This window comes from Erinaceus europaeus, chromosome 1, assembly GCF_950295315.1.
Source record: "Erinaceus europaeus chromosome 1, mEriEur2.1, whole genome shotgun sequence".
Lineage (NCBI taxonomy): Eukaryota > Metazoa > Chordata > Mammalia > Eulipotyphla > Erinaceidae > Erinaceus > Erinaceus europaeus.
This window is the reverse complement of record NC_080162.1, coordinates 46,631,317-46,648,845: the sequence shown is the minus strand read 5'-3', so window position 1 is coordinate 46,648,845 and position 17,529 is coordinate 46,631,317. Positions and strand designations below refer to the sequence as shown.

Here is a 17,529-nt window from a genome sequence, read left to right as displayed (position 1 = left end):
TTCCAATTGTCCTTTGTTCACTAAACTCTGGGCACCTTCTTTAACTGGGTCCCATGATGTGCTTGAGGATACAAAGAAAGTAAGCTTTATTTTGGCTTCCCCTCCCTCATCCCCACCCCCACCCCAAATTTGCTCTGGGGTCCTGGTTCATATTCTGGTCACCATCACCCTGGGCTGAAATGTTGTCACAAAATGCTGTCACGTGCTTGAGGTCCAGTAAGAGGCTGCAGAGGCATTGAAAAGGGAAAGCAGGTCGAGAGGGGACTGGGCCCATAATCCTGAGGTTTGATTTGCATTCAAAGACAAAATGGGAAAAAAATGAACCCAGAAGACTTAAAATTTCTGCCTAAGAAATCAGGACAGGTGGGAATTAATTTGGGACCTGAAGAACCAAAACAGGAAGGTCTTAAACACTGGGAATGGTGGTCATCCAGTCAGAAAGCCCAGCATGTGGGTATGTGGCTGGGCACAGTGTGGACCCTATGAGTTCATAGCTAGAAGAGAGGGATTTGGGAGACACCATGGACCAGGGATCCAGGGACATTTTGTTCTCAAATCCCAGCCCACCATGTCAAAGAGGAGAGTTTGGGGCAGAAGTCAGTTTAAATATGAGGGAAGGGACTCAGAACTGTGGTGTGAAGTCTGCTGGTATTATGCAGAGGCCTAGGATTGCAGACAGTGTCAAGGAGATCCTCTCCAAACACGAAGCCTAGAGAGGCATTTATACAGATGTTTTATTTAGCTACTTGTTTATTTATTTAGTAGATCTATTATTTATTTCCTTATTTAATGAGAAAAATACAAAGAGACCAGAGCCTCTGGCTTATATAAGGTGGTGCTAAGGATTGAATTTGGGGCCTCAAGCTTCAAGTATGTGAGTCTTCTGCGTACCCATTATGCTGTCTCCCTTGTCCTTATTTATTTATTTATTCTTTATTTATTTGCTAGAACAGAGAGAAGTTGAGAGGAGAGGGAGAGAGGCAGAAAGACACCTGAAGTCCTTGCTTCACCGCTCATGACGCTTCCCTCCGGCAGGTGGGGAACTGGGCCTTGAACCTGAGCCCTTGTACATGGTAATGTGTGCATAACCAGATGTGCCACTGCCCAGCCCCTGCTATTTATTTTTTAACGGAGCACTACCCAGCTCTGGTTGATGGTGGTATGGAAGTCTCAGGCCTGAGACTTTTTAAAAATATTTATTTATTTTCCCTTTTGTTGCCCTTGTTGTTTTAACATTGTTATGGTTATTAATATTTTTGTTATTGATGCCATTGTTGTTGGATAGAACAGAGAGAAATGGAGAGAGGAGGGGAAGACCAAGACGGGGAGAGAAAGATAGACACCTACAGACCTGCTTCACCACCTGTGAAGTGACTCCCCTGCAGGTGGGGAGCCGGGGGCTCAAACCGGGATCCTTCCGCTGGTCCTTGTGCTTTGTGCCACGTGTGCTTAACCTGCTGCGCCACTGACTCCCAGGCCTGAGACTCTTTTTTGCATAACCATTATACTACCTCCGGGTCCTATGCAAAGATGTTAATACAATAGACCAGAGGCTGTACAGTGGAGAGAGTACCCGACTTACATGCATGAGGTTCTGAGTTCAGTCATCAGTCCTTCATATGCCAGAGTGATGATCTGATTCTGTCTTTCTCTGTCTCTCTAATAGGAACTGGGTGGTGACACTCCTGGTAGAGAACACATGCTACAATTTGTAAGGACCTGGGTTCAAGCCCCTGATCCTCACATTCAGGAAAAGAAACACCATGAATAGCACAGAAGCGCTGCAGGTTTTTCTCCTCCTCTCTGTCTCTCTCTTCCTTCCTTTCTTTCTTTCTTCCTCTTCTCTATCTCTCATTCTTTCTCTCTTTTCCCCTCTAGAGTTATCGTTGGGGCTCGGTGCCAGTACGATACATCGCTACTCCTGGTGACCATTTTCTTCCGTTTTTTTATTGGATAGGACAGAGATAAATTGAGAGGGAAGGGTAGATAGAGAGGGAGAGACCTGCAGACCTGCTTTGCTACTTGTGAAGTGTCTCACCTGAAGGTGAGGAGCCAGGGGCTTGAACTCAGATGCTTGCATGGGTCTTCGTGTTTAGTAATATGTGCACTTAACTGGGTACACCACCACCCAGCTCCCTCTGTCTCTTATTCTCCATCAAAAACAGAAAGAGGGCCAGAAAAATAGTTCACTCATACAGGATATTGTTTTACCGTGTGTGACCCAGGTTTGAGTCCAGCATCTACCACATTGAAGGAAGCTTCGGTGCTTTGGTCTCTTTCACTTTCTGCCTCCCTGTCTCTATCTAAAAGAAAGAAGAGAGAGAGAGAGAGAAAATGAGGAGCAGGAGAAGGAGAAAGAGAACAGAAAGGTAAAGGATAAGAAGAAAAATATGGCTACTGGGAGCAGTGGGGTTATGCAGCTACTAAGCCCTAGCCCTAACTCTGGCAACAGGAGAAACACTCTTAATACAGAGATCTCAGACTGATGCCCCATGGAACCAGTCCTGCCTGCAATGGATGTTTCTGGGGAGGCAGTGGAGAGGAATTACCTGCTGACATTTAAAGATGTCCTATGGAAAACCAACCTGGGTTTCTTGCTTTTCTTGGGAAAGGAAAGATCTAGTTCCCTTGGGTGCTGGCAAATATCAGCCAGATCTACACAGTAGCCACCCATGTGGAAGCAGTTGTGTTCCCCACTTTGTCCTATCTCTCCATCTCTTAACGAGAGCCTCCCAATGTGTACCAGTCACATTGTTATAAATGTATGTTTTTTTTGAGGTGGATAAAAATGTTGTTGGTCCTTTCAAAAGAGGGGAAATGAGACCAGGTTGAGAGGTTGCCGTATTTTAAGGAATGAGAAGGGTCATAAACTAGCTCACCCAACAGGACACATATCTTACCATGCTTGAGTCCCAGGTTCAAGTCCCAGTGCCACATAGGAGTGCTGTAGCCCTGGGGGAAGCTCCAGTGTCTCATCCAGAATGAGAAAATCAACCCAAGAACAGTAAAATCATATGTGCCCAATATGGTAGTGCTGAAAGAAAGATAGGTGCGGGTGGGTAGGGGAGTATGGGGGGGGATAGAAAGTGATAAAAGAGAGTGCTTCTCAAGGAGGTGAAGACTATTTCAGCTGTTGGTATGCAAGCCAGTGTGCTTGTGTTGATAGGTTGTGCCTACCGCATAGTGCTTTTGTCCCTGAAAGGGTTTTGAATCATTTGAGGGCTCCACCGTGATGCTCCGGGCTGATGCTAGTTAGGTCACAGAGTGCTCTCGATCCAGCAATTGATGATGCTCATCTCACCTGATCTACCTGCATCCAGGTGCCACAGGCTCCGAGGCACAAAGAGAGGTGACTCAGCCTGGCTTGGGACATTGTTCTGTCTCTTCCTCTCCCCTCTTTGTGGAACCAGAACCTGAAGTATGTGCAAATTCACAGTTCCATCCTGCTGCTTCATCCAGAGAGAGAAAGAGACAAAGATGGAGCCGGGTGGTGGCACACCTGGTTGAGCGTACATATTACAGTGTGTAAGGCCCAGGTTTAAGCCCCCAGTCCCTACCTGCAGGAGGAAGCTTCATAAGTGGTGAAGCAGTGCTACAGGTGTGTCTCTCTCTTCCTCTCTTCCCCCACTTCCCTCTCAACTTTTTTCTGTCTCTGTTCAAAATAAATAAAATATATTAAAGAGAGGGGGAGAGAGAGAGTTCTTCTAGCAATACCATCGCACCTGCCATGTGGTGCTGGAGCTCGTACATGGGCTGCACATAGGCCAAGATGGGTGCCTTATCTGATCAGCTTCTGCCATCTATGTGCCTGTCTTCCTGTCTCTCTCTCTCTCTCTCCAGACCATACAGTTCTCTTCTGAGCTGCTCTGAAATCTAAGCGTGGCTCACTTGGATAATGCGCTGCTTTCACATGTGCACCAGGTTCAAGCCTGGCCCCTACCACATTGTAGGAAGCTTTGGTGCTGTGGTGTCTTTCACTCTCTCTGCCTCTTCCTCTCCATCTCCATCTAAAAGGAAAAGAAAGAGGGGACAAGTGGTGTTGCACCTGGTCCCCACCTGCAGGGGGAAAGCTTCATGAGTGGTGAAGCAGGGCTGCAAGTATATCTCTATCTCTGTCTATCTCCTTCCCTCTCAATTTTTTCTCTCTCTATCCAATAATAAATAAATATTTAAAAAAGAAAAAGAAAAGAAAGAGAAATTTAATTTAAGCATGAATGGGGATGTCCAGTGGGAAAGATAAGATCACCCCAAGGACCACTGATCGCCAGGTTCCTGACTTGGAAACAGTGATCAAGTTCGAGGTCAGAGAGAAGTTAGATTCTTAGCTGCACAGTCAAAGAGAAGCCACTTTATCCTGATACCATCAAGCTATTTGAAATGAGGGCCCAGCTTCCCGTCTGATGTGTCAACTCTGCTGCCTGTCCTTGATGGAGCATTGTGACTGCCATTCACTGACCTGAACCAGCATTCTCCATTGACCTTAGATATAATGCTGGTTGCTCTAAGTTCTAATTCTTCGCACCATGGGGCCTGGGGCACAGCCCATCACCTCTCTCTGCTTCTCATCTCTGTGAAATGGAAGTGATGGTTCTGATCATCTCTTGTTGCATCTGAGCCATGTGGCACTGGCTGGGGTGTGGAAGTCTGGTCTTGAAGGGCCTCCTCACATGGGCACTTGGACTTGCTTCTAGCTCAGCAGTCTGGCCTCCCAAGGCAAGGGTTTCAGCACACAGGAAGGAGAAGCAGCCAGTTCTTTCTTGAGTAGAGAAGTGAACAGTGAGATTCTGTTACATTCCACGGGTCAAATAGCCCACCTAGACCCCAGGAGAGACAAGAGACTTTGCCTCTTTAAGGGAGGAATGTAAAGAATTCCTTCAACTCAGAGACAGAGAGAGAGAGGCCCCACAGCACCTCCCTACATTCATGGAACTTCCCCTGGGACTCCCATGTGGTGCCAGGACCAGAACCCAGGCCGTCTCTATGTGAAATTAAAACTTTGTTGTTTTTTGTTTATTTGTTTGTTTTGTTTTGTTTCTTTCTGGGCCTGACATTTGATATGCAGGTGGACCCAAGTTATTGTCTGGGGAGATGATGTCATGCATGGCTGGAGAAAGGACCAGAAAGCTGGATCAGGGAAGAGAGTAGCTCCCAAATATGAGAAAGGTGTATAAATGTTGTTGACTGTAAACTGCATCGATTTGATCTGATCTGGGGCCCATAATTAGCTTAGGAGCCTATGTGACCTCTGCATCCCTGTAGATCTGAGCTCACACTCTGTGATCATGAGTAATAACATTGCAAGCTACCCCAACTTCAGGGCCCATCTTCCTCAGGTGGAAGATAAAGTATGTTGTCCAGCCTCCCTTCCCACCAGGGGGAAGAGAGAGACAGGCTGGGAGTATGGATCAACCTGTCAATGCCCATGTTCAGTGGGGAAGCAATTACAGAAGCCAGACCTTCAACCTTCTGCAACCCATAATGACCCTGGGTCCATACTCCCAGAGGGTTAAAGAATAGGAAAGCTATCAGGGGAGGGTATGGGATACGGAATTCTGGTGATGTGAGCTGTGTGGAGTTGTACCCCTCTTATCCTATGGTTTTTATCAGTGTTTCCTTTTTATAAGTAAAAATTATATATATAAACTTTGTTGTGTCCACTACGGTGGTATTTATCTCCAGAGAGTTGTTGTGAGGGATGAATAAGGCAGGGATGTGCATGTCATATACAGGTTAGGGCTACAATGAAAGAGGCCAATAGTGAGTGTGGGAGCTGCTGAAGCTCTTGCTGGTTGTGGTCAGACAGGTACCAGGGTGTCCTACTTTGGAAAAATTCGGTAGCACTTATAAAGTCAGATACATACTTACACTACCACCCAGAAATTCTAATCTGAGATAATTACCCAAGAGAAAGCAAGTATCTACGAAGACTCATACAACCAGTTTCCGTGGAAGCTTTGTTTAGGATACCCCAAACAAGAAGCAGCCCAGATCTCCATCAGCAGTGGAAGCAAGTGTGGGAATTTCTAGTTCTGCATGCACTGGAGTGCATATTGTATTCTGGGTGAATCTCTTAAGGTGAAATTCAAAAACAAGCCACATGAATCTGTGAAGATAGAAGCCAGGTAGCAGATAGCTTGGGGAGGGGCTCATGATTGCAGAGAGGCAGAAACCTCACAGGATGATGGAATGTTCTCTCTGTACATGGGTCTGGGTATTGGTCACACTGATGCAAACACATGTACAGATTCATCAAACTGGGCTTCTTTTTAAAAAATGTTGGGGTCGGTTGGTGACACAGTAGGTTAAGCACAGGTGGCGCGAAGCACAAGGACCAGCATAAGGATCTTGGTTCAAGCTCCTGGCTCCCTATCTGTAGGGGAGTCGCTTCACAGGTGGTGAAGCAGGTCTGCAGGTGTCTATCTTTCTCTCTCCCTCTCCTCTCTCCATTTCTTGACATCCTAACCAACAATGACGACATCAGTAACAACAACAATAATAGCTACAACAACAATAAAAAACAACAAGGGCGGGAGTCAGGTGGTAGCGCAGCGGGTTAAGCGCACATACACAAAGTGCAAGGACTGACGTAAGGATCCGGGTTCGAGCCCCCGGCTCCCCACCTACAGGGCAGTCGCTTCACAGGAGGTGAAGCAGGTCTGCAGGTGTCTTTCTCTCCCCCTCTCTGTCTTCCTCTCCTCTCTCCATTTTTCGATGTCCTATCCAACAACAATACTAACTACAACAATAAAATAACAAGGGCAACAAAAGGGAAAATAAATAAATATTTTAAAAATGTCATTAGTGATTTAATAATGATTAACAAGATTGTAAGATAACAGGAGGACAATTCCATACAGTTCCCACCACCAGAATCCCCTATACCATCCCCTCCATGGGAAGCTTCCCTATTCCTTATCTCTGAGAGTATGGACCAGAATTCTTTTGTTTGTTTTTTTTGTTTATTTATTTATATTACTGCACAGAGACAGAAATTGAGAGGGGAGAGAGAGGGAAAGAGGCAGAGAGAAAGCTTCACCACTTGTGAAGCTTTCCCCTTGCAGGTGGGGACCAGGGGCTTGAACCTGGGTCCTTACACACTGTAATGCGTGCACTTAACCAGGTCCCTGGACCAGAATTCTTTATGGGGTGCAAAAGGTGGAAGGTCTGGCTTCTGTAATTGCTTCTTCGCTGGACATGGATGTTGGCAAGTTGATCCATACCCCCAGCCTGTTTCTATCTTTACCTAGTGGGGTAGGACTCTGGAGAGGCAAGGTTCTGGGACACATTGGTGAGGTCCTCTGCCCAAGGAAGTCATGATGGCATCATAGTAGCATCTGCAATCTGAAAGGCAGTAAGATATAAAGCAGGACAAATAGTTTAATAAAGGGAGGGATAGAGCAGATGAAATGAGGGGTCTTCAGGTGGGAAGAAGCCAGGAAGTCTATTGTCTATATTTATTTATTGGATAGAGACAGCCAGAAAGGAGGTGATAGAGAGGAAGAGAGACAGAGAGACACTTGCAGCCCTGCTTCACCACTTGCAAAGTTTTCCCCCTGCAGGTGGGAACTGGGGGCTCAAACCTGGGCCCTTGTGCATTGTAACATGTGTGCTCAACCAGGTATACCACCACCTGGCCCCAGAAGTCTATTTTAGGTATGTTCCATGGGGCCCATGATTTTAGTAATTTTTGCCTGAGCCTGGTAGCAAACATATAGGTGGACTAAAAGTATTGTCTGGGAAGATGGTGTCAGAATTTAGAATAGGACTAGAAAGCTGGATTAGGGCAAATATGAGGAAAGTGTATAAATGCCATTAAGTGTTAACCCTATTGATCTGACCTAGGGCCCATTATATATTCATATTTAGCACAAGAGCCTGTGTGACCTTTGAGTCCCTGTCAGTATGAACTCGCAGTCCATGATCACAGCTAGGAATGTTCTAGGCTGCACTCATTTTAGAACCAGTCTTCCTCGAGTGGCATAGAAGGTTGACCTGGCCTCCCTTCAGAGAGTGGGGCAGTCCCTACCATTGCTGCTCTACAGTGAGGGCAAGGTCCTGGATAGGCCCACAAGAGGGCTTATGATGATGTTCCTGATGGAGGTGACCAATGATGGTGGAGAGAAGGATCTATAAGAGGTCTAGGCCCATCATATCTATGTAGGAATCCAAGGGTTCACTGACTAGAGCCCCAGATGATGGGGTGGCCTGGTATTCACCAAAAAAATCACAGTGAGGTCATTTATAATATAGTAAATCTTAATTATAGAATTTTCAAAGTAAACCAAGCTCCTAAATAACTTGGTTATAATAATAATTATTGCCTTCTTTTTTTAATATTTATTTTCCCTTTTGTTGCCATTGTTTTTTTCATTGTTGTTATAGTTATTATTGTTATTGATGTCATCATTGTTGGATAGGACAGAGAGAAATGGAGAGAGGCGGGGAAGACAGAGAGGGAGAGAGAAAGATAGACACCTGCAGACCTGCTTCACCACCTGTAAAGCAACGCCCCCTGCAGGTGGGGAGCCAGGGGCTCAAACTGGGATCCTTACACTGGTCCTTGCGCTTTGCACCACGTGCGCTTAAGCCACTGTGCTACCGCCAGACTCCCTATTATTGCCTTCCTAAACTCTAAGACAGCAAAGAACCTTCCTCATTTTCTTTAAAATCCGTATTTCTCCCAGTCCTAGAACCTCCGGTACTTTGCTTGTGTGTTGGTATGCTTTTAAATTCTGCTTCTTCTAAGACCCCTTCTGTTGCATTGCTTGACTCTGGTCTATTTACATAATCATTGTTTTCGTTGGTTTAATCCCCACTGGTTTGAGCGATATTTTCGTTCTCCCCACCCCCTATCCTACGTACTTCCTCTTCCTGACACTTCCACCTCAGGAGATATAAAAGACAGGGCTTTCTAATGAAGAGGAATTCGAAGAGGTTAGATTGTTGAACTGCATCCCCGCTCGCCAATAAAGATTGAACTGCATTCCCAGCTCAGCCATGAGTCCCTGGTCGTCTGTCTCCTGCCTGTGAAGCTAGCCCGGCACTTGTGTTTCTTCATGCTTCTCCTCTTGATCCCCTACCCTGTGATACTGCCTCTGCTAACCTCAACTAAATCAATGCAACCAGTGCCTCCATGCCATATTGCCTTTCATACTGTATCCAGAGATGCCAAGCCTGAGATGTCAACCCTCCAACTCCAATAATCTGGTAGGAACTTTTCCTATCACATGGAGCACTTAGTGCTATTTCAAATGGCGAATTCCCTAACAAAGTTACAGACCCTCGATATAGACCAGGGTCCAAGGGACAGAGTACATTTGCACATAAGTTAGGGGAAAATATATACCTCAGAGTAACAGTGTTCAGTAGTCTGCAGTGAGTAGACTTAGACTCATCAAGTGCAGCAAATAAGTAGAAAGACCTAAAGAAGATGCCATAAAGTACCTTATCAAATATTTACTTAGACACCTTCCTCTCCTACCCCCTATTTCACTTCTTTCCATCACATTAAGTCTAACTTCATCAGATAAAGTAAGGACTACAAAAGCTGGATAAGGGCAAGAGCCTGGCATGCTTTACTGATGGCCAAACTGGCTTATGACCAGGGCACATCCCCGTATGTCCTTTATACTCAGTTAAAAATCATCACTGGAGCCAGGAGATAGTGCACATATTCCACTATACTCAAGGGCCCGGATTCCAGCACCACACTGGAGCACCATCCAGAGCACTAAGGAAGCTCCATGAACAGTAAGTAGAGTGGTGCTTAGGTGTCTGCTGTCTCTCTCCTCCCTCGACCTGAAATTAAAAGAAAGAAGTCTGTCCAGTAGACAGAATAGCAACTGCTTTGCACAGTATCTGCAGTATGCTAAGTGGCCCGTGTACAGCAGGTCATGAGTACATGCCAGTAGTACAGTTCCGGAGGGTTGTGAACTGGTAAGATTATTTGAAGAAACTGGCTTTGCAGGGCTTTCCAGGTCAGTGCCCCTGGGCTTGGTCAGCCTATTTGGGCCCCTGGAAACCCCAGAGGCCTCACACCCACCTTCTGGCAGGGAGCAGACGCTTATTTTGCTCACATGAAAGGAGAAAATTTCCTGTTGGCCTCAGCCCAGCAGTTGCATTTGGCCTTGGTGTGTGTGCTTGGGTCAAGTGCATTTGGCTCTCCTTCCTGGGGGCCCTGAATCATCTAGGACAGCCGCCTCTGCTCGATGATAACCCCAGCATCCGCTGCCCAGACTTCTGGGCTCCAGCTTTTGGGAAGGGAGGGGAGACAGAACAGACTAAGGAAGATTCTGCCGGGACCCCTGGACTAGATATCCCTTGTAGAATATCAAAAGAGATGAATTCTTTTCTTTTTCTTTTTTTAAAAATTATCTTTACTTATTGGATAGAGACAGCCAGAAATCAAGAGGGAAGGGGGTGACAGAAAGGGAGAGAGACAGGGAGACACCTACAGCACTGCTTCACCACTTACAAAGCTTTGCCCCTGCAGGTAGGGACCGGGGGCTCGAACCTGGGTCCTTGTGCTTTGTAATACGAGTGCTCAACCAGGTGCACCACCAACCAGCCCCCTGAATTCTTCTCTTTATTTTTGTTTTATTTTAATATTTTTGTCTATTATTGGATAGAGACAGAAATTGAGAGAGGAGGAGATAGAAAGAAAAGTAGAGATAGAGAGATACCTGCAGCCCTGCTTCACCATTCATGAAACTTTCCCCCTGCAGGTGGGGACCAGGAATTTGAATCCATGTCCTTGCCCACTGTAATGTGTGTGCTTAACCAGGTACACCACCACCTGCTCCCCCCCCCCTTTTTTTTTTTTGTTTTTACCAGAGTACTGCTCAGGTCTGGCTTCTGGTGTTGTGGGGGATTGAATTTGAGACCTTGGAGCCTCAGGCAAGAGAATCTCTTTGCATAACTATCATGTTGTCTCCCACCTGATGATTTCTCCTTTAAGATCTCTTTTCTGTTTTTAGGAGTGTGAAAAAAATGCAAATATAGGAGCCTGTGGCAGGTTAGGTGTGAGATAAGTAGTGCAGCACCTTCTTTTGATACCCCCAGAAGATACCATGTTGGGGAGACTCTAGGGAGTAGAGGGACTGTGGTTAAGCAGAGGGGACAACTGTCACCCTGCTAAGGCTGATGACTGTATCTGAAACGTGGACACGTGTGGCAGTGTCTTCTGACTTTTCACAAGGAGCCAGAAATCTGTGCTCTGATGGAGAATCTCCATTCTATTCTGTTTTGGTTTGGTTTGGTTTTGGATGAAGGCAGGAATTGAGAAAGGAGGAAGAGGCAGAGAGGGAGAGAGATAACTGCAGCACTGGTTCACCACTTTGTGAAGTTTTTGCCCTGCAAGTGGGGAGTGGGTTTGAACCTTGCACACGGTAACATATGTGCTCAACTGGGTGTGCTACCATCTGGCCCCATCGCCTTCATTCTAGACCTGGGCACCTAACTTAGTTGTTTTGGGAATTCTTTGTAGACAAGTTGCTGGCAGACCCCGGGGTTCGACGTGGACTCAGCCTGCCTAGAAACCCCTCTCATACTCTCGCTTTGCAGTCTGGTGGCTTGGACCCAGCTTGTGTAACCTTTATGGCTTTTCCTTAGTCTCCGCGCCCATGTTCTTACATTGGCAATTGCTGCCCTTTGTCAGGACTGTGTCCAGCACATGAGCTGGCTCTGGAGGCTGGAGTGTTGGTACCCTGCTGCTCTTTACCCAGATGATGTAAAATGATCCTTATGCCTATCTCCCTTACTGTTTTCCAGCTGCCCCTTACCCCCCAGGGAAACCAAGACAAAGACCCCAGAGATCACCCTCCACCCCCACCTCTCCAGACACCCCTGCAGCTGGTGCAGGTGGCTCCTTCTGCTAGTTTTAAGCTAGTGGAGAAGCTTTTGCAGGTCTTCTGAACCTCTGTGTTTCTCAGTGAGTCTCCTCTCCAAAGTGCTCCCCTCATGTCTGTGAGAAGCCAAGTTTCCTTCCACTTATCTCCCTTCCCCCACAGGTCTCCTTTTTAGATAGTAACAGAAAGCAGAGAGTGTGACACACTGTGACCTCTGGTCTGACCTTGCCGGGAGTTACCCTTCCTCTTGCATCATTGCAGTCTTCTCCTAGACTCAGTCTTTGTGGGGGCTGGGTATCTTTCTCCCCTCACCCCTTCTGTCTCCCTCTCCTCTTCCTTCAGTGTTTATTTATTCACTAATGAATAAGAGAGAGGGAGAGAGAACCAGAGCATCACTCTGGTACATGCAGTGCCAGGGATTGAACTCAGGACCTCATGCTTGAGAGTCTAGTTTTATGTACTGACTCATCTCCCATACCACAGAGGCCAGGTGTCGGGCTAGTTTCGCGGGCAGGAGAGAGACGACCAGGGACTCATGGCTGAACTGGGAACGCAGTTCAATCTTTATTGGTGAGCGGGGATGCAGTGCAAGCTAGCTATCTCTAATCACAATCCTGTCCTATATATATATCTCCTGAGGCGGAAGTGTCAGGTCAGAAGAGGGTGTACGTAGGATAGGGGATGGGCAGAAGGAAAAAGCACATGAACCAGTGGGGTTTAAACCAGTGAAAACAATGATTATGTAAATAGACCACAGCTGCAAACAATGCAACAGAAGGGGTCTTAGAAGCAGACCAACAGCCAGGTATCTTTCTAGTAGTTCAGCCTTGGCAGGGAGAAGGGAGGATAGTGGTGACTTGTCCCACAAATGCAGGACATGGATGTGGATGTGAGGATCAGGGTCAGGTGTCAAGTCTTTTATCTTCTTCTGTCTTCTTGCTTTTCTTGACTTTGACAATGTAGAGGAGCTGTTCTGTAGGCAGTCCCTCTCTTGGGTTTATCAGATGTTTTTCATGTGGTTAGATGGGGGTTATAGGTTTCTGGAGAGCATTGACAGATAGGAGGCTATTAAAAAATATTCTCTTTAAATTTATTTTTATTACCTTTATTTACTTATTGGATAGAAACAGCTAAAAATTAAGAAGTCAGTGGGTGATAGAGAGGGAGAGAGACAGACACCTGCAACAATACTTCACCACTCACAAAGCTTTCCCTCTGTAAGTGGGAACCTGGGGCTTAAACTCAGGTCCTTGCACACCGTAATGTGCACTCATGTGTACCACCACCCACCACCCAACTCCCCTCCTTTCTTTTCTTTTCTTTTCTTTTCTTTTCTTTTCTTTCCTCTTCTCCTCTCCTCTCCTCTCCTCTCCTCCCCTCCCCTCCCCTCCCCTCCCCTCCCCTCCCCTCCCCTCCCCTCCCCTCCCCTCCCCTCCCTTCCTCTTCTCTTTTTTTCCTTCCTTGTAGAAACAGTATGCCATCTCTTCCACCCCAGAGATGACACCTTTTAATAACCTACCAGGGACATGTGGCATCCATGTGACATTCAGTCTGATATCATGAAATCACATGGTCTCTTTTCTCTCCACGATAACATTCTCCCTTTCCACAGGCTGTTGAGCCATTTAGTCAGAGTTGTATTTGCGTCTCTAATACTTTGAGTTATAGTCCAATACTGTTATGTATCTTGCTCACATTGTTCCAGGCTTGGCTATTTGATTTTCACATTGGCTCTTGTGTTCCTTTGAAGCTAACATTCTATGTTTTTCTAACACTGCCTTCCTTTCTGGCATTAAAGATGCTCCAGACTCATATTTTTCCGCCCTAGCCCTGGACTCAGCCATTTCCCCTAGGAGTCCCACGGGGAGCTTAGATGGGTATTATATCAAATTAAAAACCAAAATACTTTATGGGACAGTGAGACACCTGTGCAGGCCACACCTAGACATAGATAAAGATGAGCTTATTTAACCTCAATTCAAGTAAGGAAGCAAGGCTCAGGGCAGAGACCAGATTCTAGCTGTGTACACATGGCAAACCACTTTGCTACATGTTCTGTCCTCACTGCCTTCCTAGGAAACACATACCCTTGTATTGCTTTGCTGTTCAGATGAGCCAAGAAGGGCTCAGAGAAGTGAAGTGACTAGCCCCATGTCACAGAACTTACAGTAGTGGAGCTAAATTCAAACTGTGTTGTGAATTCAGACCTCGGTGACACAACTGCTGTTTGACTGTCCCCAGACTTCCACTCTAGCATGACCTTGACACTCGACTGGAAACAGATTCCCAGCTCGATCCAGATAAACTGGACTGGGCATTGGGGGTGGGGGTGACTGTGAGAAGCATCACAGAGGGTTTCCCCCAAGGCCCAGAACAGCGTGTGTGCTCTGTGCAGTAAGGGTGTAAGGACACAGAAATGGATTTCTCTCTCACACATTTAGAGCTGGGTTTGTTTCCTCAACTCTGAAAGAAAACATGTCCAGTTTCAGTGATAAAGGGAAGCATATGACCTCAAAAAGTCCCCTTCTGGGGTCCTTCCAAGTAGAAGTGATTGGAATTAAATGAGATGGTACACAGGAAATGCTCAGCACAGTACCTTGCATATTGGAAACTCCGGCTATGAAAGTGATGTGATTTTTATGGACATTATTAATGACTGTTAATGGTTATTATAAACTCCTTAACACTAGTTCCAGTGCAGTAAAAACCCGACTTTGGTTTAGAGAAGAGATTTTAATTCTTTCCCTTTGCTACAGTTCAGTGGTTCAGAAAATAAAGATATTTCGTGCAGGGCTGGTGTGGGCGAGTGTTTGAGGGGAAACAGTTTGTGGTTCAGTCAGAGATACCTGGATGGGCCTGTGACCCAACTTGAGCTAGGTTGGTCCCCACCTGTGACTTGGGGTTGTTCCCAGACCCGTGTTCCTTTGGGATGCCACCCTGGAAGACCTCAGTCAGGTCTGTGAAGACCCTGGTCAAGTTCTCAGACAAGTGGGAGGACATGGTGACACGCCAAGGGGCTAATGAGTGGCTTTGTTCTTTGCAGATCAGGAGTGACACTTCACAGATCTTGGAGGAAAACATCCCACTTCTCAAGGGCAAGGTGACAGAAATGCGTGGCGTCTACACCAAGGTGGACCAGCTGGAGGTCTGTAGAGGACAATGAGCTTTCTTTGTGAGAGTGTGACCTTATTTTCTTTTGCTTTTTAAAAATGTATTTATTATGTTATTAATGAGAGAAAAGCATAGCTTCACTCTGGCCTGTGCAGTTCTGGGGACCATATGCTTGAGAGTCCAGCTGTACTCACTGCACCACCTCTCAGGCTGCAGACTTAATCTCTTTGGCCTTCTTTTCCAAGATGGTGGACCTGACCTTGAACCTGTCAGGCATTAGACCAACAGAGAAGTTTGGTGTAAATGGGGTCTGTATCAAATGGCATTTAAGACGAATATGAGAGCTAGGGAGATAGCATAATGGTTCTGCAAAAAGGCTCTCATGCCTGAGGCTCCAAGGTCCCAGGTTCAGTCTTCAATGCCACCATGAATGCACCACCACAGCTGAATAGTGTGCTGGTTAAAGTTAAAAGAAAAGAAAAGAAAAGAAAGAAAGAAAGAAGGAAAAGAAAAAAAGAAAGGCAAGTAGGAAGAAATGGGAAGTTATACAAGGTACCCCATTTAAAAGCCAGGTACTTGATATAAAAATCTAAATTCTAAGCTGCTTTTGGAAATTCAGAAACATTGACCACCCTAAATATTTTATTTTTCAAAGAATAAATACAATAAAGTACACATATCTAAAATGTACAGTTAAGTGAATTTTTACATGTGTAAATTATCAGGCCAGCAAAATAGCTCACTTGGGTAGTATTCCTGCTTTACCATGCATGAGAACCAGGCTCAGGCCCTGTCCACAATGTATTAGAAAAAGGTTCAGGGTGAGGGTAGATAGCAGTGTTTATGCAAAGAGACTCTCATGCCTGAATCTCCAAAGTTCCAGGTGCAATCCCCCACACCACAGCCAGAGATGAGCAGTGCTCTAGTTTAAAAAAAAAAATTTAAAAAGAAAAATTAAAATAAATAAATAAAATAAAATTGGGGAGTCAGGTGGTAGTGCAGCAGGTTAAGCACACGTGGCGCAAAATGCAAGGACCGGTGTAAGGATCCAGGTTTGAGTCCCTGGCTCTCCACCTGTAGGGGAGTTGCTTCACAGGCGGTGGGTGAAGCAGGTCTGCAGGTGTCCATCTTTCTCTCTCCCTCTCTGTCTTCCTCTCCTCTCTCCATTTCTCTCTGTCCTGTCCAACAATGAACGACATCAATAATAACTACAACAATAAAAAACAACAAGGACAACAAAAGGGAATTAGTAAATACTTTAAAAAAATTTTAATTTAAAAAAATTAGAAAAAGGTTCAGTACTATGATACCCCCACCCCCAATCTCTCCCTCTACCTGAAAAATTCAGCCTGGAGCTGTGAGGCCCCAGCAAGGAAAAAAATAATAAAAAAGAGAAAATGTCCACATGTAGAATTGGTGAAATAGCTCACAAGTCCAGAGTGGTAAACAACAGAAGAAGAAGAAATTAAAAAAAAAAAAATTCCCACATAAAGAAGACCCAGACTGAACAATAAAGAATTTACAGCCCCTGAGCTGTCTTCTTCTAGAACTGGAAGCAGCTGCCCCTCCCATGTGATAGGTGGTCTGCATTTTGCCATGATCCCTGCTATGCCCTACTGCCTAGTGACTGACTTCTTCTCCCACCCATCTTTTACCTATGTGGGCACCAAGCCAAGATGCATGGCAGGTCGTCTCCTCCTCTCTGATACAAAGTCAATCCCCTCCCTGCTCCATTTCCCAGGGGAGGAGCTCAGCTGCAAGATACAAGCTGCTTCCAGGGTCACAAAGCCAATTCTGTGAGACTGGGGCTGTTCCCTGGCATCTGTGGGCCGGGGCTTTTGGCTGGGAGGCGTTTGGCATCTAGTAATGGTCACCTGGACAGCGAGAAGGAGATCTCCTCTGAGTGACAGGGAAGGGAGCCTTTCTCTCGCCTCTGGAGCGAGCAGAACATTAGCATTCTTGTCAGCAGAGAATGAGGCAGGAATATAATTAAAACTTTGCCCTTGGAATAGCTGATTCATTTGAATTTTATTCCACACATTTGTTAGAGAAAGAAAATGTGAAGATCTGCAGCCCTGGTTCCTGCCTTGCTTGGGCTGGCGTCAGTCACTCTCTAACCCTATTCTTTCCTCACTCGGAAGGAAGCTAGGGTGTCGAGGCCGGGCTCCTGACCAACCTCCATGTTGTGTGTGGATTCCACCCTGGACAGAGCGGGGGTGGGGAGGCCTTTCCAGGAGTGTGCAGATTGTCAGGTCATGTAGATATTTTCATTTTATTTTGCTTTCAGCAGTAAAAACCGTTTATTTGGTAAGGGGCGGGGAGGGGGTGGGGGGAGGAGTGTGAAAGTGAATACACATCAGGTGGGGATAGATAGCATAGTGGTTATGCAAAGAGACTCTCATGCCTGAGGTTCCAAAGTCCAAGGTTCAATCCCCTGCACCACCATAAAACAGAGCTGAGCAGTGCTCTGGTAAAAAAAAAAAAGAAAGAAAAAGAAAGAAAGTGAACACCCCCCCCCAAAGGGTCAAGAGTGTGGGCTAGAGAAATAGCTCACTTGAATAGTGTGCTGCTT

The 17,529-nt window shown here is 46.0% G+C and overlaps 1 protein-coding gene across 3 annotated transcripts in view; it reads left to right on the top strand.

Moving 5' to 3' along the window:
- Window positions 1-17,529, top strand: part of BCAS4 (breast carcinoma amplified sequence 4) — a 77,751-nt gene that overhangs the window by 20,760 nt on the left and 39,462 nt on the right. For all 3 annotated transcript variants that reach the window (XM_060202685.1, XM_060202680.1, XM_060202674.1), the window contains one exon: window positions 14,890-14,991. In XM_060202685.1, the coding sequence (XP_060058668.1) occupies window positions 14,890-14,991 (102 nt within the window). The remainder of the gene's footprint in view (window positions 1-14,889; window positions 14,992-17,529) is intronic.